Source organism: Scophthalmus maximus, chromosome 2, assembly GCF_022379125.1.
Source record: "Scophthalmus maximus strain ysfricsl-2021 chromosome 2, ASM2237912v1, whole genome shotgun sequence".
NCBI lineage: Eukaryota > Metazoa > Chordata > Actinopteri > Pleuronectiformes > Scophthalmidae > Scophthalmus > Scophthalmus maximus.
Genome location: NC_061516.1, coordinates 7,842,427 through 7,864,254, shown reverse-complemented (window position 1 = coordinate 7,864,254; position 21,828 = coordinate 7,842,427). Strand labels below are relative to the sequence as shown.

General features: G+C 41.4%; 2 protein-coding genes across 5 annotated transcripts; both read right to left on the bottom strand.

Moving 5' to 3' along the window:
- Positions 1-1,541: 1,541 nt before the first annotated feature.
- On the bottom strand, positions 1,542-4,161 carry bsx (brain-specific homeobox). Its single transcript, XM_035626782.2, has 3 exons — positions 3,809-4,161; positions 3,103-3,293; positions 1,542-2,557 (listed from the first exon to the last, which is right to left on the bottom strand). The coding sequence occupies exons 1-3, from the start codon at positions 4,041-4,043 to the stop codon at positions 2,306-2,308; spliced, it is 678 nt and encodes a 225-aa protein (XP_035482675.1). The 5' UTR covers positions 4,044-4,161; the 3' UTR covers positions 1,542-2,305.
- A 2,753-nt stretch (positions 4,162-6,914) lies between these two features.
- lim2.1 (lens intrinsic membrane protein 2.1) lies at positions 6,915-11,276 on the bottom strand. 4 transcript variants are annotated; one of them, XM_035625919.1, is made up of 5 exons: positions 11,112-11,276; positions 9,681-9,862; positions 8,770-8,919; positions 8,230-8,364; positions 6,915-7,182 (listed from the first exon to the last, which is right to left on the bottom strand). In XM_035625919.1, the coding sequence occupies exons 2-5, from the start codon at positions 9,853-9,855 to the stop codon at positions 7,121-7,123; spliced, it is 522 nt and encodes a 173-aa protein (XP_035481812.1). In that variant the 5' UTR covers positions 9,856-9,862; positions 11,112-11,276; the 3' UTR covers positions 6,915-7,120. The 4 variants fall into 4 exon arrangements, with proteins under 4 accessions (XP_035481812.1, XP_035481811.1, XP_047186220.1 ...); XM_035625918.2 differs by having other exon boundaries at positions 9,681-9,868; positions 11,112-11,275; XM_047330264.1 differs by lacking the exon at positions 11,112-11,276 and adding an exon at positions 10,985-11,002.
- Between the last annotated feature and the right edge of the window lie 10,552 nt (positions 11,277-21,828).

The window sequence follows — 21,828 nt, the reverse complement described above, 5'->3', positions numbered from 1 at the left end:
TTTACCTCTGTGCAATATTGTAATTAGATTACAGTCTCTATTTAACCCATCACGGACTCTTTGAAGCGGTGTGTTTTTAGTGTTAAGTCCTCAGATGCACGGTTTGGAAACAAATGACGAAGCCCCTTTTTTTTAATTTAATGAGAGCCGCTGCCTGTCCAGATTTGAGACCCTTTGCATCTTTTTCTCTTTTATTTTCTTTTTTTTTTATTATTATGTCGGTCCCACCTACTCCTTTTTTTTGCCATTGTGATCCAGTTAATTGAAGGGGTCTTTCACTGCCGTACATGAAGGGGGCCACATTAGCATCCCTTTCTGCCCATTGGGAAGCTGGCGCAGACGTGGGATGCTTTGATGTGAGAAGTGCGCTTTCAGCAGACGGCAAGCTTCCCTGAAAATGAGCTGATGGCCCTGCTATTAGGGCTCAAATGCAGATGCGTCCATGTGTTGCAAAACGCTTAATCTTTTAATTGATCACCTTCTGCATGGCCTATTCTCGACGTAGCCCGCCCCCCCCAACCCACCACCACCGCCTGTTAATCAGAATCACATTTTGGAGATGAATTGCTTATTGAAAAGGCAGAGAAGAGGAGAGTGAACCCAGCGCACGTGTTGAGCGGCAGGACTGCAGGTTATTGTTGTGCAAACAGATGCAGCTTGTAGGAAAAAAGCTATTTCAATACGTATAATAAAGATGTTTGAAGCTTCTGAAACGTGTGTTTGTGTGTGTAAATATTTCCTATCCCCTTCTCCCATGACAGTAATTATTCCACAACGCTCCGCCACTTTGCGTATTGGACATGTTGCGTGAGTGTGGACAACTGTTGATCTGGATTATTTGAGATGATTCGAATGGGATGTGCTGCAGCAATGGGACCGTGACGGATTGCTTTGTCGGTGGATTAATGAAATGACACTGAAATAGCACAAAATATATTTTATTTCTAATGTTTTTTTTCTGTTGCTGTTTTTTTCCGCATCAGGCATATTTATCAGGACACAGGAGGAGACACTAAAGTGCCGAGGAAAAGTCCAGCTCCAGAGGATGAACTTTTAAAGTTACTCGGCAGCACCGACCCTCACAGACATTACGTTGCACAATAAAATTACAAAATGTACGAAAATGATATTGAATATATTCATGGGATTGATTTTTTTTCTATGTTCCATTCGAGCCAGTTGTCTGGAAACTGTGTAATAAATATCTTATTTTCTGTCTAATCTCTGACTAATACTGACAATTAAACAAAAACAAAACAGTATTTCTATGACCATATCACAGAACACATGAGATGTAAGACGAGATTCAAGTTGGCACCAAGAATTTTTTTTTTACAAAAAAAAAAATTAAACTGCACGTATAATTTCTTGGGGGTATTAAAATATCGACTAGTTTATATTTACCAAAAATGTTAAATATTTGATATATAATATTTTAATATTGGATCATCGCTATTGGATCGTCTTTATTGATGATCACTTTATACTGGGGGTCTCCTGACGACACCAACCCTCTGTTTTATGAAATTCATCTTCCACCAGGACCGGACCGGGACAGAGTCGCCCGGACTCCCGCCATCGACACGATCACATGCGCACGTTCTTATAATAACACGACATTAATGCCAAATTAAAAAGTGTGATCATTCATGTTCTTTTCTAAACCACCCCTGTTCACACAGTATATTAAAAAAATAAATCATATACAAGGTGTGAGTGAATAAACGGAGCCAAGTAGCGATTCATTATTTATATAGGCTACTTTGTATATACACATATTTACACACACACATATATTTATATATATAAACGGCGGTTACTAAAGCACAGTGCAACTTCGTTAACGAAACGTCCCACAGTGGGAACGAATTGCAAATAAAATGCCAAACAATAAAAGTTTTTTTAAAAACATGAACGTTAAAAAAAAACATGAACATAAAAAAAACATTGATACAAATAAGTAATGGAAATGTCCCTTTAGAATATAAGTGCAAAAGGGCGGTGTTACGAATGAGGGGGCGACTGTTATTGTCCATGTGAAAATATACAAGTGTCTATAGATTTTTCGTGATAATAATGATAAAAATAATAATAATAATAATTGTATGCTCTGTGTTACCCCAGACATAACAACACGAAAACAATGGACTGTACAAAGAGGTAAAGGGGCACTTATATAAAAAAGAAAATGCATGATAGAATAAATATGTACATTGCATTGTGCAGACCCCCCATCATTTGTAAAACAGTAACCGAGTGTGTTATGTACAGTACATGTCCAGTGTGAAACGGACTCTGCAGCCTACTATAGTAGGTGATCCGGGGAGCAGACGTCGTCCTCGATGTCCACGTCGTCGTCGTCGTCGTCCTCGTCGTCGTTCTCCACCAGCGCGTACGAGTCCGCGCCCGGTCCGCGCTTCGGCTCCTCCGCGCGTTCCTTGTCGTTCCCGTCGCTCTCGCCGGAGTTCTCCGGGTCCCCGGGAGGCTTCCGCTCGTCCTGCGCCTTCCGCAGCTGCTTCTTGTGCTTCATGCGCCGGTTCTGGAACCACGTTTTCACCTGCGCGGGGCGACACGAACGAAACATGAGAATGACAAAAAAAATAAACAACTCTAAATATAGTATAGGCTATAAACATTTCTTATTGCCCTGTGATCTACAGAAAGCACAAACACATGATTTACATTCCATATTAAAAATAAATGTAAACAGTAATCTTACTTTGGATTGAATTGCAGATTTAGAATCATGTGTTGTATTTGTAATACAACATATGATTCTAAATCTAAATACAGTATTTCATGTATCTATCATAAGTAGGTTATGTGTATGTTTTGTGTTTTGCCTTTTTTTTGTGCGAACTGGGAGTTGGAGATAATAGAAAATAAAAAACAAATATGCTATGATGCCCATATGACAATTACTGTATATATGATATCTCATTTGATGAGTAAACCAGTAGGAGAATACACAACATTCAGACACACACACACACACTCACACTTTGCCCAACAAACACATCACAGTCCCTTGAGCAGACTCATGGCATCTATTGTGTGTGTGTGTGTGTGTGTGTGTGTGTGTGTGCGCGCGCCCCTGCCCACCTGCGTCTCGGACAGGCTGAGCGCCGTGGCCAGCTCCACTCTCTCCGGTGTGGACAGGTACCGCTGGATCTCAAACCGCTTCTCCAGGCCCGACAGCTGCGAGTCGGAGAAGACCGTCCGGGCCTTCCGGCGCCTGCAGTGCTTCCCCGGCAGCTCGGCGTGGTGCTGGAACAAGGCCGGCATCTGCATCCCTATGAGGGAAACAGGTAAAATATATATTTACATGATGACAAAACAAAAATCGAAATAGTTCATATAAGTTCAATATAATGGAACGAACATGAGAGAGATTTTTTTTGTAATTCAGTTAAAACGACATTGACCAAAGAAGCGATGACTGGCTTTTTAAAAGTTAGACATGAATGAAGATGAAGAAAAGTGTATAAGAAAAATGCCATTTAAAGGAAGAATAAAATCTATTTTACTGCAGTCAACATAAATGGTGAAATAAATAAGCTTCTGAAGCACTGGAGATCATAGGATTCATTTCATACTCATTCATGTAATACACTGCGTCATGTAAATCCACAGGTTGACAAGTATTAATAATGGATTTCCATGGGGAATAAGCAAATATTTCTGTTCTAAGTTTTTACACATGAAATATGGTTTCTGGCAATGAATCATCTGTAGAACAATAACCTGCACATCACGCAGAGTTTGTCCGGTCACCAGGCCTCCGCCCCGGTCTGCCCCCGGTTCTTACCAGACGTGAAGAAGTACTGGTGCTCCGGCTTGTGCAGCGGGTGGTGCGGATGCGGCGCCAGGATCGGGGTGGGCATCAGCGGGTATCCGTACTCCAGCAGGGGCATCCGGGAGGCCAGGGAGCTGCAGAACGGCGAGGGGATGACCTCTCTGAGCGGCTTGGGCTTGTGCAGTAAGATGTCCTCGATGAAGAACGACGTGGACCGCTGCGTGGGCATCGCGGACGCGTAGTTCATACTTATGGTTGTTAGTTCGTGGTTTCGTTGTGATTATTATTATTATTATGTTTTGGGATCTGCCTCAGCATCTGTGTGTGGCGGACCTCAGTGCAGCCTCCGTGTGTGTGATCAGTGACATGGGAGAACCAGTGGGAGGGCAGATGTCCAACAAGTAGCCTTTTTATTCACAGGCAGCCGCGGATTGGGGGAATTGAGTTGCGCAGGCGGCCAATTAGAGCTGCACATGGGCGGCGATGGGCCGCTTCCTTCGCTCTGATTGGCTGAGATGCGTTCGCGGATGATGGGGGGATAAACAGCGCACCTGTGACCGCAACACAGTTCAACCGAGACACGCTGCTTCTACGGTGTCCTAGCAACAACGCCGCTTTTTATCGTCATTTTTATTTTTATTCCATGTAGAATATGTATTGTTTATATCCTTTCGTCAAACAAAACCAATGAATGGGGTTCGAATCGTTAATGAGGGGACGATTTCTCACTTGAGCCCAACATATGTTGTGATGGTATATTTCATAGGAAACTGTGATATGATATGATTCATGTAGAGAACATTTTTATAATAATAATATTAGGCTGCTCTGGAACACTTCGACATTCAGAGGACAGTTTATAGACTTCAAAGTGGCTTTGTCCCCGATGATGGTGACGATAATAATAATAATAATAATAATAACGGTATGCTCTGGTGTTATACCTCAGGGAAAATAACATGAAAATTCCCATGGCCTGTACAAAGAGGTAAATGGGCAATTATTTAAAAAATAATTTTGAAATAGTACTAGTTATAGTTTTAATAATAATAATTATTGTTATAAAATAACCATAATAAGATAATAACAGTACGTGTATGTCACTTGGTTTTATGTCGTTATTCCTATAGTGGTATACTTATTACTTATTTGTATTTCATATTTGTCTGTGTTTCAGCCCAGTGTTTTGATTTATACTTTTTTTTTTATCAAAGTGGTATTTCCACAACATCCCGATAAGATGCTCAGACTTCAGTGGTTTGATTTTTATCCACCACGCCCTTTATCGCATGATTATTACTTTACTACTACTATTTTTTTTATTATTTCTAGTGTGTTTGAGTACGATGAAAAGCGCCATATAAATAAAATATATTATTACTATAATTATTATTTTATAAGTCAATCAATCCTCTCATGACCTTCGACATCAAACTTTCGGCGGACTTGAAACTCGACGTGCTTTGTGACCTGCACCTCGCGAGGAGCGGGCTGCCGCGGGTCCGACTATCGGCTAATTCCTCCCAAATTGGCCGTAATTGTCGGTATTAAAATCCGGCAGAGCACAAGTGCCGCTCCCGTGGCCGTTTGCGGCAGAACGCGGGTGCGCCGGTAATTTGTTGATACGGTGTTGTCATCACATTTCCAATCAGGCCGGTTAATGTGAAAGTGTCCTAATGTAGGCGGAATTCATGCTGCAATGCTATTAGGCAATTAGACCGAGGGAGGTGTCGGAGCGGAAGTTGTAATCCTCGGGCTGGAGGACAGGATTTCCATTTGAGCAGACGCAGCGAGGACAGATTCATCAGTGGAATTCATCGCTCCGTCCCGGCGCGTTAGTTTGCATATATAAATATAGGTTCGTGCTGGACGTGCAGATGAGGACAGTTGGCTTCTGATGGCGAACACTGTCCATTACTGATATTAATATCCATCCGCGGCTGATGGTCTAAATAGTCACCATGAGCCTTTGCAACCTTCTTCTTACATTCAGAACAGGCAACACACACACACGCGCGCGCACACACACACACGCACACACACGTGTCAAGTCAAGTTCCACAAAAGTCATCCAGGGAACAAAGGGAATTATTTTTGTCTGACAGATAATAAGGAAAAACTAGATTCCATGAGACAAAACCACATTAAAACGTACCTCAGTTTAATTTATTTTACTTAATTTAATTTCTTATATGTTTTGTCCACTACAGGTGAAGTTAAAGAACACCGGAGAGCATTCGGGGACAATGCCGCGGCAGGTGGAGGTAACCCCGCCGCACATGGCGCACGTGCGTCAATCCGCCCTTTATGGAGCGCACCGGGATAACAGGTTGCTTTTAGGGGGAAATTAGAAAGTAAATGAAACAAATGGCGACGGAATCGTCTTAAGGAGCCGCGCTAAGCTGCTTTTCGTGGCCATTTCATTAAGAGAAAAATCGAGTCGGCCTGGCGGTGCGTCACTCTGCTAAGTGGCGCGTTTGGATAAGAGGTTTGCAGCAGCGCGGCGGCTTAAAGGTGGTTCTGTGAAGCACCCATGCAGCTGCTGGTGGTGGTGGTGCTGGACGATGGAATAAAGGGGAGAAGAGGAGCAAAACTTTACTGTATTTGCGGGGGGAAATGTATCTGCATTGTTACAGAAATAACAATACGCATGTCATAAGTATGTCATGGTGCTACCTAATCCTTTAAGGTTCCTGTGATATGAAAACAATTGTAATTCAAACAGAACTATAATTAGTTCAGTTCAAAACTTGCCCAAAAATTTGAAGATATATAAATATATATATGAAAAAATAAATATATATATACAATATGATTTCCCCCACCACCTATTGGTCAATTGTCAGCACCCCATGACAAATCCTCATGAATAACAGGCACCTTTTCAATGAGCCTTTGCTATTAGAAAATACAGAATATCTGTTGTTGTTGTTGTTGTTGTTTGTTTGTTGTGTTTTTATTTTTTTTATTTTATTCTTTTACAATCACTATGAGAAGATAAGGGCCCTGCTCTTAATATGCCAGCCTCCAAAAAACATACAAGTGTTAAAAACACTATGACTGCATCCTGGCGGAGATAAATAAATCGTGCATACTTACAAAAATCAAGTCAAACATGTGAAGTGAGAGAAGAGGAGGAGTCATATTTTTCTCCCTCAATCTTTTCTTTAATTTAAAATCATTGAAAACTTTGATCATCCGTGTTCCAGAGGTAAACTCTGCATCCGTGTCGATGGCGTGGATCTACACACACACGCAGCCTCGATGCAGCTCTCGTCATCTTCATAATCCGCTGCTCGTCTGTGAAGGATGGTTCAGGGGCTTCTAATGAGAGTTGGTGCTCCTGGGGCATTCGTGCATCCGGTAAGCACACATATAGAATACACCTGCGACGAAAGAGAGGTTGTGTCTTCACTGTCCGCCGGAGAATTTCACTTTTCAATTTTTCATTTTTGAAATGTCTATCAGCTAAATCCATTGTGTGTGATTTAATCATATGTGGGGGAAACAAAAACTAAATGTAATTGTTTTTTGATTTATCAGAAACATGGCAATCGTGGTGATTTGCTCTTTTTTTGGACCATGTTCGTTGACTAGTCATTGGATTTATTTTCATCCGAAAACATCAAAATCAAACCAGCCTTTTTTTAAAAATGTAATCCTGAGACACTGAAGTGAGTCGTTTAGTCTCTGGAGCAGTCGCCAGCCGAGCTGATGAGGACATACATTTACAGTCTCTGTGGATAAATATTTGTAGAGCACATAAAAGCCATGCAGCTGCACATAACACTGGCGACTACCTTAGAATTACTGATAACACACTAGAAATGAATGCAAATCATGTTCCTTTTACCCCCCATCACTTACTGTTTCTCCCCTCAGTTCTACTACTTTGCAATTTTTGCTGATATTCTCAGTTGTCAAATCCGAATCCCGGTGTTTTCAGCATATGAACCATTCTCACATTCAGTGCAGTGGAAAGCCTCTGATGGGCAGCTACTGCACAGCATGGTGGAGGATTCAGAGATGAGCGCTGACTGAAAGCATCGCTTATTTATGATATCACATCATCGATTCGGCTTCGAGTCTGATGGTCAACCCGGGTACGGTTTGGCTTGTGACATTGTGTAACATCAGATACTCTCTCTGGCTATTTGTGTTCTGTATTACGCAGAAAGGAGTGCACTTTTCGAGTTACTAGTTGAAGCCTTGACATTATGTCGATGTAAATACATTTTTTAATCTATTAATTAAAGAAATTTGAGCTGGTTATCTGAGGACATTACTAAAAGGTTAACATTGACATTAATATTGGAAATCTACAACACATCATGGGTGGAACCCGGACACGTCAAAGGAATTTGACGGCGCCTTTGGCGAATGAGAGGAATCCTAATGCCGCTTGGGGTTTGTCGCGTTTTCATTTTTTTTACCTGAAAAGAACGTGAGCACCACTGACACCCAGCCGATGATATAGGACCAGGAGAACCTCCAGTTTCCATAGCGTTTCCCAAAGTAGTTAATAGTCACACCAGTGTACACGGCCATAGCTAGAAACACTAAAAAGCCTGGGCAGGGGGGAAAAAGAGAAAAAAGGAAAATCTGGAGAAAATGTTTCAGAACAACACGGATGTTGTTGTTTTCAGTTAGAACATGTGACCGTGGCTTCACTCATAGTAACAAGAACACCAGATCATCTCACTTATTAATGAAGGCCAATGCAAATTATGCAGAACAAAACATTTATAACAGGAGCTCAATGAATGAGCTCCTTTAGAACCTTTACTGGCAGTTGTGCTTTGTCGTGACAGTGAAATCATGAACAAGAAGCCATTAGTTCAGGATTAGTACATTGTTATTTGTTGTTTTTTTACAAATGTATTTATTTTTTTTCCGGATCAATGCGGGCCAAATGTAATGCAAACCACACTTCAAACCAAACGTGCGAAGTCGAGCAGAAGGGTTGAACTTACATGAGATGAAAAACAACATGCCTGCAGCAAAGGTTTTGTCAAACCTGTCGAAGGAGGAGTAGTGGATGAAAGCCATGATGCCGATGATGATGCCAATGAAACAGGCCAAAAGGGAGAGGATCATGAGGGCGCGGGTGGCGTCTAGGTGGGCTGTGGACAGGGTCAAAGGTCAGTCAGAGTTGTGGTCAGAGGTGGAATGATCCGCGACGCAGCCCCTCTCAGGCCACGTCAACCAACCAATCTGACGAACGACATTAAAAAAAACAATAATGTAATAATAATATAATAACCGCTATCACATGGAAATCTTGAGATGAGCTGAAACTCAAAGAGAGGAGAGAACGAGCAACACGTGTTCGTCCTCAGTCGTGCTCAGTCTTCTACAAATGTGTTTGTACATTCTGTTAGAGGACTGTGGTTTTTTTATTACAGTAAAGTGTAACCATGCCCAAAACATTACTAACTCATAAGTCCATTCAAATAGTTGAATAAATAAATAAACAATGAAAAATCCGGCTGTATTTTATTACTTCGATGGAACAAAAGTTCATATTCCCAGGATCACCATCAACATCAGACTGAAATCCATTGAAAGAGGAGATGAGATGTGACCTAACACTATGTAGCCACATTAAATTAGCCATGAAATTAAACACAAATTAGTCACAGAAACACACGGCTGTCCAATTTCCCCCCATAGTTGTACGGTAATTAAGATTACAGTACGGAGATTTGTTGCTAGCTCATGAGGCCTTGACGAATGTTGATTCGTTTGGCTCCACCCACTAAGCTTTTCCTCAACCTCCTCAGTGAAAATGTATCTTCGGAACTGCTCCGACCTCCAGAAATGTCTGCGGCGCTAACTGAAAAAAAATAGGAAAGTTAGTCGTCCTCCGGTCATCGACACTCACCGATGCTGTCGCTGTGCGGGAAGCATTTTCCCGGCATACAGTAGCGCCACAGGCCCTGGTGCATGTAGTTGCTGGACTGCCGATACTGCATCCAGTAATCGGTTGCTGTGGAAACAATCAGGAGGATGTTCCCGACGCCTGCACAGAACAACCCTCCACCCATAAAGCTGTACATCCTGCACCTGCACCTGCAGACGCACACACACACACACACACACACGCAGAGAGAGAGGAACATAAGGTCGCTTAGAATCAGCGGTCAGTGGAAGGGCCCCCTCCTCTCCACCTCGCGCACACACACTTCAGGGAGAGAGGGTGTAAGTGTCAGTAATTGCGTTGTAATGAACACATTATTTTCAGTGGATTGAGCTGCGGGGTCGCCTGTGTGTGTGTACGCTCCACTTTGTTCTCCAGGAGATCAGTCCCCGAAGAAGGCTTTACATACACCCCCACTCACGATGCACACACACACACACACACGCACACACACGCGCTCGCATGCACGCACGCACGCACACGTACGCCAGAACCACTATCAAATCCAGCGATGCTTTGATACTTGATACATCTATTGCTCATTGTTCCACCTGGGTGCAATATCCTGCAGCCATCCTCTCGTCCTCATGGAGAGTTGTCATGGATGTTATTTCGTGGGGGCAAAGGATGACAGAAAGATATATCTTGTTATCCCTGCAACCTGAAAAGGATGCTCACTGAAGAGCTCTACGGATCCACATTTCCCCATGAGCATCCGCTGCGGCAAGTTCCAGCAGCTGTCTCAATCTAAACTGGAGCACTTTTTTTAAAAATCAATTTGATCCCCGGCATGTAAAACAAAAACGGATGAATTAATTGTCTCACAATGTCGATGTAAAATAATCATTTAGTAATAGTTTTATTTCACATTATCAGTTATATTTTTCTAGGTCATCACAATGAAAGTTAATTGCATTTTCCTTCAGACGGAGGCCGTTGTGGTTGGCGCTGGCCTCGAAGGTGATGGTTACAATCACACAATCAAATCACTCAACAGACATTTTCTCGACTCTCACTTCAAATGTCGAACTCCTGAGAAAACTGACCCACAATCAAGCATATATTTCTTTTTTTCATTTTTTTTATCCAAGGGGAGGAAACAAAGAACAGACAAATAAGCTCTTCTGTATATTTGGATCTAAAAAATCTCCGAAGTGAAAATGTTTATCTCCCTTATGAGACATTAAAGACATTTTAAAAGACGATAAAACGAGACAAACTCATGCACGTTTTCTGACGCAACAGTGGCTAATACGATTTAACATTACCTGTGGAGCTGGAGCTGTGTCTCCACGTGGGGGGGAAAAGCAGCACAATAAATAAAAACAAATGGAGAACACAAGTAACTAAATGAGCAACAAGATGTTATTGGAACAAAACTCTGAATTATCTTACCGTAATCAACCCCTTTTTACGAAGACGTGTATGAAGACAGGGCTGCCTGACGAAATACAACAAGGTCCTATAATGCCAACACAGGCAGATTCCCAGCGAGCTAATAGCTCTAGCATTTGACGGGGTGACCAGGGGGAAACGGGGACCACGACAAACACTGTGCAGAGACAATAGGCCAGGCCGACCACGGGCCAATCAGCAACTGCCAGTTTTGTGGTTTGGGAATCTGCTGAAAAAACAGAAATGGTCAAAGCTCGGCGAGCTGAAGTAATATTGATGACTGCATGGTTTCAATTGAAAGAAGAGGGCTGAACGGGCTTTAGTGGAGGGCAAGGCAGGCATTGAATGGACAGCTGCTGAATTTGGTCTCATGTTTAAAGCAAACATTGCCACGCTGTTAAAAATGTAAAAGAAATATATATTCCTGTGAAGTTAGTATGCGTACGCTATAGTAAATTCCAATGGATTCTATTTACATTTGCTGTAAATATGAATTTATAAATTTATAAAGAAGGACGCAGCAGTTCACCGTCACCACTCTCATTATGATTTCCAGTCGGTTTCCAAAAAGAAAAAAACTCTGATAAGTTAAGTTTGCGCTGATAAGTGTGGCCATCATAGAAAACAGCACACAGACATAGTTCAATACACAGTTAAGAACATCGTGGGGCATTTAGCAGCTCAGGAGAATGTTTCCTATGAGTCGGGTAGAGCTAGCCTGGCGTAGCCACATTAATTCTCAAATGCGTATTAGTTCATTTTCGATTTCCAAGAGGCGTTACCAACTGACGCAGAGCAAAATGAATCCAGACGCAATTGGATAGACGGATAATATTGCGCAGTGGAAGGGAGTTCTCCTTAGAGACTTGTGTGAGTCAAATGACAAAAATGACAAAAATAACTCCAAGGCTCCTCAAAGTAGAGCTGGAGGCCAAGGTTGTACCATCCAAAATAACTTTCTAGTCATAGGATGTTTCTCTGACGTGTTTAGGGCTGAGTACAATGACCTCGGTTTTGTCTGAATTTAAAAGTTAAAAATTACAAGTCATCCAGGCCTTTATGTCTTTAGTTTCATCTGGCTTCATAGATAAATACAGCTGGGTATCATCTGCATAACAATGGAAATTCATGTGGCGCTTTCTAATAATATCGCCTCAAGGAAGCATGTGTAAAGTGAAAAGTATCGGCCCCAGCAGAGAACATTGTGGACCATGCACGTTACTTTTAGGTGTTAAGGAGCACTGATGGTTTTTCAGTCATGACTCGGGAATTGAGATCATTCACTCTAAATCATTTGTTACAATGTTATAACATTTACTTGCTGAAATACTTGAAATTTGGGGAAATCCCATTTTGAGAATTGGTGGCAATGAAGGTAAATGGAGCTGGCAGATGTTTTAAGAAGCGGCTCACACCTGTACGGATCCCCTCAGTGTGCTCTGGCTTGATGTTTTCCTTCATTCTGACCATCATCTGGTTGTATTTCCCCCTGTTGTGGCTCTTCCCCTCATCCTGCCTGGCCTTTCTTTGCTTTGACACACACAGGCACAAACCCCGAAGATGAAAGGAGAAGAGTAGCTCCATTAGCTGCATTACAGCAAGTTGCTCAGACCAATTGACAACAAAATGCCCCAGAAAAAGCATTTTTCTCCCCCAGATTTGAGTGCTGTACTTACATCTAACTTCATTTTTATAGACTACACAGCCTATTTTCTTCCATCTGGAGTGTGGCAGCCAGGAGGGCATTTGATATCCTCCCTTGCACCATCAAAGTGGACAATATGCCTCTGTGACAGAAGAGCAAATCCACGTTTTCTTGAATCCATCCAGCTTTTGAGGGATTAATTTTGTTATGGAAAGTCTACATTTATGTTGTGTCATTGGCGTGTAAGGAGCTCATGCAGCACTCAGGAGGGTAATGCGACAAGAGTAATTACAAAGAGTGCGCGGCCGGCGTGGCCGCATTGTTGTGGTGAAGTCACGAAGCTTAGGCACGCCTGAAATCCTCCCGCTCACGGGCTTGAGGTGCACCTGCTGTCTGAGCGAGACAATCCACACAAGCCCATGTCGTTTTTTTTGTCTTCAATATAAGTTGTTTGAAAGCGTCACTCGAGTTTATAGTTACAGCATTACAGGCTTTACTGACTCACTGACACGAAAGCAAGTGATTTGCTACTGTGGTTGAACGAAAAGGTATTTTTGTTCCTGGAAATGTTTGCGCTACCCTGCATGTTTCCTGATTTTGATAAGCAACTTAATACGTTTACTCGAGTAGAATTCTGACGATGGCCTAATTTACGTTTATATATCCAATGTATGCTGTGCGTTCACACGAATGGCACGTATCTCGCACCGTTCATTTTTCATTTGCCATTGCCCGAATCATTTGCCATTGCCCGACTTAAAGACGCAAAATCCACGTATAGAAATAAGTTGCGTCGCGTCCGGTGTGACTGCACCATTACATTTCTTCCTGACTTCATGTCAGATTTTGATTTAGTTTTTGTTCCGCCATATTTTTGGGATTGCTAGTAGCTTTGATTTGATCACTGTATGAAAATGAAGATAAAATCACAATGCGTTGATGAAGATTAAAGGCCCAGCACACTGAGTGTCCACCTGAGAGATGTCATCAGGAAAAGATAAGTGAAAAGGCCTGTTGGGATAGACCACAGGTGTGGTCCATCGGTAAGATATAAAAAATCTATAAATGCAGTCTTTGTTCATGAAGAGTCGACACCTCCTTCAGTTTCCAGCAGTTTCCAGGGACTTGGGTTAATCAAGATTGATCTTATGTAATGATATCCTTTTGATTCCTGTCAATACATGCTATAAACACGTGACTGCAAGGTTTTCTTGACAAGCAGTATCATACAATTTTGTCTGAAGATAATATCTCTGTTTTCACACATATACATTTATTTTTTGTGCGTCCTCATTCTTCCAGTCCAGTCCATTTTTCTCTGCATTCTGTTCCTCTTGTTTGTGTGTTTCTCTCACTTCCCTCTGTCTATGATTTATCAGTATTACAATTTTGTCTCTGCATTCTGTGAATTCAATGCCACGGTCCATTTCCCCCTTCATATGCACGTTCTATCAATGAGAAGCTTCGATCTATCGCGGTGCTAATGGAACAAGTGACTGAGCGACAGATGACCTTTCATCATGGACACAGTGTCCAAATTATAACAGCTACGTGGTCGTTTGGCTGGAAAACAACACAATGATATGTGTTTATATATTTATATATATATATATACAGGAAGAGCAGAGAAGTGAAAGTGAAAGAAATGAGCCAAAAATAAGAAATACTGGTATTTTCCAGCTGTGCTGTTCACAAGACACAAGGCCAAAAAAACCTATAATGGCCCATGAAAGTTATTGACGTTAGGCGGCAAAATGCTTCTAAATCTTTACGTTCCAGCCACGCTTTGCCTAAATGCCTGAATCAACTCCTCGGAATTGAATTTTCAAGCCTTCAAATGGTTAATTTGTGCAAAAGTGCTTTCAGTGTTTTCTCAGCAAATGAACGGCAGCTCTAATCATAAGAGCATGTGGATGGCTCTGCCTCTCCGCAGCCGCCCAGGAGACGGCCGCGCGGACGGGGAGAAAAACCTTTCCACTTAACCACTTAAATGAATATATCAAGAAACTAATTTGCCATTTTAATTGCGTGATTTAGGAAGACGCTACTTCACTTGCCCCTCTTCCATCTTGGTTGATTTCCAATGTGAGCGCACATTAGATTGATCTATGAAAGACTGCAGAAATCACAACACTTAAGTCTTTTCATTTTCCCTCCCTAATTAAATAATTGAAATTCCTGTCAGTGTCTGCACTTAAGCCACACACAAACATGGCAGGCACGCGGGGGAGGCTGAGTGAATGGTGAAAGGCTTGTTTTTATCTCTCCTATTCGTCGCCTTCTTCCTTTTTCCTTTCTGTCTTCCGAGAGCCACAGATTCCTTCCATCTGTCAGGCCCAGAAATAGATCAGTGCATCAATTTTGTTGAGATTTGCCCATCCCATTAAGTGATTGCTTGCAGAAATGGCAGGGGACATTTCTTCTGATACGTTCCCTGAAACAGCGCTGGCAGACATTAAGGACACATTATTGAGTCCCATTTTCTCCCAGCCACAAGGATATCCATTAGAGTGGCACACAGCCCTAAATTTTTCCATTTTCTCCCTCACCAAACTTGACTTTACACATTATTTCTGCCTCTGTTTTGTAATTTGCAGCCACAAATTATATCAGGGAAAAGCCATCTCGTAGCATGTGGCTTCTCTTCCCAGGGCTATTTGCCGAGACTTGATTCTGAAGTGTCGAAATGGGCCCGTCGTTAGGGCTAATCATGACTGACAGCAGGGTGCTTTAAAGTCCATACAAGTTGGCCCACTCTGGAAACTTTTCGTGCGTGTGTGTGTGTGTGTGTGTGTGTGTGTGCATAAAAGAGTGTGCAGAGTCATGTTTTACAGATAGAGTACATTTCTTTGTGTTTCCTTAAGCATAACTCGCAAATATTTTTCAAATATAAAATTCATCGAGAAAAGCAACTAGATTATAATGTGATCTAATCCAATGAATTATGAAGTACCTTGTTTGTGTCTATAGTGCGTAGATTGAAGATCAGATTACTGGAATTATCCGAACTCATCGTGTCAGTAGCTTTAAATGACACTTTTACTACATACTGTGCTGACACATTATGTACAGTCACACTACCACCAACGATTTCGGTCGGTGTCGTCGCAGTGATTTTCAGACGGCACCGTGAACACACGGTCTGTATTATAGGCCACGCAGGAGCCAAATTGTTAAGGTCGATATCACATAAACACGATGGACACGTGGTTTGATTTCTGTCAATTGCCAATCCAATTAACTGAAATTGTTTTTGTTTTTTTTAAACATCTTTAAACTCTCTGTTCACCTGAGCTGGACTTTCACCGAGGCCATTTCCAGTTGGCCAGGATACCTCAGCATTTATCATATCATATTCATAAAAAAATGTTTGTTTCTACTTTGCAAAGGTTTGCCTCTGAAGTTATCATACCGCCTCCTTTGTCATCACCCCAATCTGCTTGAGTATATTTGGTCTTATTTTGAAAAGCATATACCTATCTGACAACTGTTACCGCAAAATTATGGATGAAACAGTTGTAAACTATACGGTAAAATTTCGTTAAGTATCAGTGTTTCATATTCTAACTATCATTAAAACCGTGCCACTGTTTGTGCTTTTAAAAACTCTGTGCAACTTCAGCATGAAAAAGTCTGGACCAAGTCAGATTTTTTTTTTATTAAGTGCTGAATACATGTACCAGAAACATGATTGAAGATGGAAATGGTCAACTTGGGGCAACGCTTCAAATTCAAGGCAAGGTAACCTTAAGCTGAAAATATGATGGGGGAAACGTCATGGTTTGTTTGTCTAACTCCAATAAAAAAAAAACAATAATTAAAGCTGGGGAATATGTGGTAAGGGGCTCTATCGAGTCAATTTGGCACACCCATGCCCGAGACCCCTAAAATAGCTAATTTTTCACCAGTTCTGATGCGTGTGCAAATTTTCAACTTTTGAGTTAAGTGCCTCAAATTAACGATTACTTTGCATAATAATAATAATAACAATTCCTTTGATTACAGTAGGTCCTCGTCTGACTTTGTCAGTGGCTCGGCCCTAATAATAAAAATAATGGGGAAATTGTTTCATTGTGTATATCTGTACTTTTTGAAGTACACAATAATACTGATAAGCAATGATAATGCCAGAGATTTCTTCTTGTTCTAAGGGAGTTTTTTCTCATCCACAGTCGCCAAGTGTTTGTTCATTGTGGGATATTATTGGGTTTTCCCTGTAATATTGTAATATTGACCTCACTATGTAAAGTGCCTTGAGACACTGTATGTTGTGATTTGGCGCTATACAAATAAAATTGAATTGAATTGAATTGAATAATTGTTGTCACTTTAAATAAGCAACATAATGTCCTGTTGATCATGACCTCATTGAATGGCTCGCTCATTCAGAGACAGCTCCAGGTTACTGTGCTATGATAAGCACAATAGCTTGTAAAAAAGAAATGCATTCAAGACCAGATCCACCAACAAAACAGGTCAAGCTTTTTGAGAGAGAGCAACAATCCCAGAGGCGTCAGAAGGCAGCTCAAAGGCCACGGGACCCCCCCGCTGAGCTGACATTCTCATCGTGCCTTGCCCATTAATTCTGTCATTGTTGCTGCCCTGGCCTCCTGGAGTCCTATCAAAGACTCAATAACCACTGCTTAACCAAAGTCCATTGCCAATTCTCCCATCTCTCTCTCTCTCTCTCTCTCTGTCTCTCTCTCTGCTGTAAACCATCCGGCAGCATGCTAGTGTGCGGAGCAACTGCCTTTCACTTGGAGGTAGCTGGGTTGAAAAGACCATTATTACCCTGTAATTGTGGGAGTCAAACCCAATTAAGCAAATCTGTATGGGGGCAGATGCCGCCCTACCTCCCCCCTCAACACTTCGTTTACCCTTTTCTCTCGCTTGCTGTCACTTCACTTAGGCCGGCCTGATCTCTGATGCAGGCTGAACAAGCGGCGGCTCGGACCCCCTGGCCGGCAGGGACATGTTGCTAATTGAGTTCTCGCTGGTCATTTGCTACTTCCAAATGAGCAAGAAGAAGAAAAAAAAACATCAAACTGCAGCCTCGTCTGCGGAGGCCATGGGAAAAAGGGGTGAAATGCCACTCCTGTTGAAAAAGAGGCGAACGAAAAAGGCATTTAATCCACAGGGAAGGCGGTGAGAAAAGAGGGGCTTAGGCCTGTTGGTCCGCTCCAGCAGGGATCCGCGCGGTGGCGAGGGACTCCGACTCCGAGAGCAAATGCTCCGATTCAAGCAACACGCTACCCCCTGAGTCTGACACTTCCTGTGTCTGAGCGGGCTGGCTCTGAAATTAGGGGAGTAGAACTAAAGCAATGTTCACGCTTACGTGGACACATCTGAAAACACATTTTGTCCGGATTTTTTTTTTTGGGGGGGGGGGGGGGGGGGGGGGGTGCCTTTTTGACCCACTGAGCAGGTGTTTCTGACAAAATCAAAATGTGGCATTTATCTCAAGAATTTACTTCCTTGAGAGATAATCAGACATTTATTTTCTCCCTATTTGTCCATATTTTGTACATTTATCTATGATCAATATCTAGTAATGATGAATATTATATTTGTAGCTACTGTAAGATGTTAGCAGACTCTATCTGCATGTTTCTAACTCACACTAGTGTGACGTTGATGAAAATAGTTTTTTTTAAAAGCCCTGGCAGTCCTGTGGCCACGCTGTTCCTCACGCCTGCGTCGACAACAGAAAATCATTCTGCAGAAATAGCGGCAAAGCCACAAATTGTATGAGCTGATCATGTGACCTCCGTTTCGCCAACGGAGCTGAAAGTGTATTTCGTAAACCATTGTTTTCATTTGTGCGCAAGCCCCAAATGGAGCCTGTGAGCCATGGAACTAACCAGATCAATAAGCACGGTCAGACATACTGATAATATCCTCATGCTGTCTATTAAAGCTACAGTGGTGTTTTAGCTGGTTGCATTATTATCGCAAGGTTTTTTTCAATATGAATATTTCAGAAAGAAGTCAAATAAAACACCCTGGTGCCTTGTTGAGTATTTTTCCTACAGAAAAGGAGAAATTGAGTTAAAAAGTTTTTAATATTAAATTGACATTAGATTAAATAATTAGTACATAAACAGTGAAATGCATAAATAAACACTGTTCCGAGACGTACAGGCACCAACATCTCCTTTTGCTTTTATTTTACAAAACTGCACATGCTGGCTGCTTGGATGCTTAAGTTTTGCAACAGTAAATATGTATTAAATGAAACTTGGGACAACCATCAAGACGAAATGGCAAAGTAACTGAAAGTGTTCATGCGGAATCATGTAAAATATCTCACCATGCAATACAATCTCCACATATGCAGCTTAATAAGAGAAGAGTTGCTGAGTTTTATGGACATGGACCAACATTTTTTTTCCAGAAAAGATGGAAGAAGGAGAATTTTAAAGAAACAAGTTGAACAGATCTTAGCTCAGACTTCGGCGATCGGTACCGGAACATTTCTCTCTTGGATATTTATTTATTTTTTTAACATAGAAGACATAACTGCCCTGTTGTTGTGAGCAGACAATTTTGTTAATGTAGCATACAGACAGAAAAATGAAAATGACACATCTCAAATAGTATCTGGGGACTCATAGGCCCAAACCTTAGACTACTGACAAGTGACAAATAAAATATTTAATGAGAGAAAAGAGTCAATACTACCCATAACTGCCATTGAATAAAAATGTCTGCAATGAAATAGAAATGATATTCAGAAAATAATGTTATTTTGGAAATTAATGATGAAGCAAGATTTTACAATATTTTATAATTTCCTCAATAATTCTATAAACCGTTTGTTTTTCTTTTTTCCCATTCATTCATATGATTCTTTCTCTCCTTATGTCTTTTTATTTATTCAAATAATTGTGGGATTCTGTATACATTTTGTGTGTCATGTCCACATATTTGTGTTTTTTGTGTGTTTGTTTGGTTTCATTAAACATGTTGACACATTGTCACTGACAAAAAAAAACGAGTTCAGTTATAACAGGGAAAATACCAGCACAAAGCGCATACTTACATTAAGGCAATTATGTTTTGTATTACTGGTTTTCTGAAAATGTCTCTTTATGAGTCATTGTCTAATCACATTTGCACTAATCCAAATTTCCAGAGCCAAAATCTGAACATTGGATAAAAGCCAGGGTCTTGTGTCATTGTATTAACATATTATAGCCAAATGTTGGGAGAAAATGGGAGAAATGGGAGAAAACAGCCTCTAAAGGTGTGTTATTTTAACCAACAAGTGCAGCTCAACGACTTTAAACCTTTTCTTTCCACTGGTCTGAACGAAGTCTCGTCTTAATGTTGGAACATTTGGTTCCAAAGTCCCTGGTAGGCGAAGCTACTGTATATGTCTTATGCCCTGTAGTTCCGTTTTGAAGAGGACATGGAGGATCAGCACCATCAAACAGGCCGCTGATCAATCAATCAGCCAGTATCTTCAGTCTGCACAACGGGTATTGAACTAATTACACACTGAGAATGGCCACATTGTAAAAACAATGATTTAATCTATTGAGCAGCGTGGCAGTTACTGCTGCCACTTAAGTCTGTCCTGGACTAACACGCGGGCAGTGAACAAGCGGCACATTGTCCGTGCTCGCCCTACTGGGTATCACACGAATAAAAGCACTCACCCAGTTGATTTGAATGTGTGTGATGTCACGCCTCTTTCACGTCCAGCTTTGTTGCTGTTAGAAAGAGGAGGTCACCATGGGTCAGCGGACACACACAACCGCTTACGTGCAGCGTATGTGCACGTTTCTGTGTGTTGCTTTGTGAAATTGGGTGGGCGGCGTTGGCTGTTTTAGAGTTTCACCAGAATATGGGAAAAATAAATATTTTTTCCTGTTTTGCAAAGATGTACAAGGCCCGTTTATTCGTTTTTAATATCTCAGTATGTCTGTGCGGTGCTGAAATGTGAATTCTCTTACTTTATATCATCTTACAATCACAATACCAGACGGCAAAGGGTTTGATCAGACTGGAGGACAGACCTGTTATTTGTAAGTGATCCAATCGGCTGTGTGTCATTAGTTTTCTCTGCATCGTTGCTGCAGTGACGGCACAGGCGTCGGCCGCTGTGCGGCTGCTGACACTCTGGATTTGACACTGTCATTGTTGGTGTGGTGTGTATGTGTGAGTGAGAATCAAAAGACACTTTGAGAACAGAGAGAGTCATGACAGACACATCTGCAGTGATCCGACCATACGCCCTCCAAATATGGTCTGGATTTCGTTTGTCGGTCCAGATTGTTCTATTTGGATATGCCAAAAAAAGATTGATGGATGTGGTCCAGCAGTTCTGAATGAATGTACATCAGCAGATGAAGAAATAATCTCACAACATTATCTCCAGTGTTTGAATCCGAGCAAACATTTTGTCATAATGCAATGTCATGTATGTAATATATGGATGCATATACAGTGTTGAGTACTGGGGCCAGGGATAAGAAAAAAGAAAAAATGAGGGGGAAGATTTTTTTATTTTATTTAACATTCTGACAATAAAGTTGAAATGTCGAGAATAAAAACGAAATGTTGAGAATGAAGTCGAAATGTCGAGATTAAAGTCGAAATAGCCCTAAACGACCGTGTTGTGGTACCAGTTCAGCTGTCACACATCCACTTTAGCTAACGTTTGCAAAGCTACGCTAGCTTTGCTAACTGCACGCCTCTCAAAATTCATTAACGGTTGTTTACAATTGAATGTTATCGTTTCAGGACAAACGTTGACGTTGTCAACAATAATCAGCCTGTCAACAATAATATCGCAACTTTACAACTTGGTTAGCAGCTAGCGTTAGCAACTAACAAACTGGCTAACAAAACATCAACATCCTGTTGTTTGGTGCTGCTGAAAAGTGCTTCCCGGTCACAATGTAGTATTTCAATTTTATTCTCGACATTTCGACTTTATTATTAAAAGTTATTTTAAAATAATAAAAAAAAGATTCCCCCTCATTTTTTCTCTTATGACTGGCCCTAATAATCTTCCATACACCTGCACATAACGCTGCGAGGCTTTTCCACTGCCGCCTGCCCTCT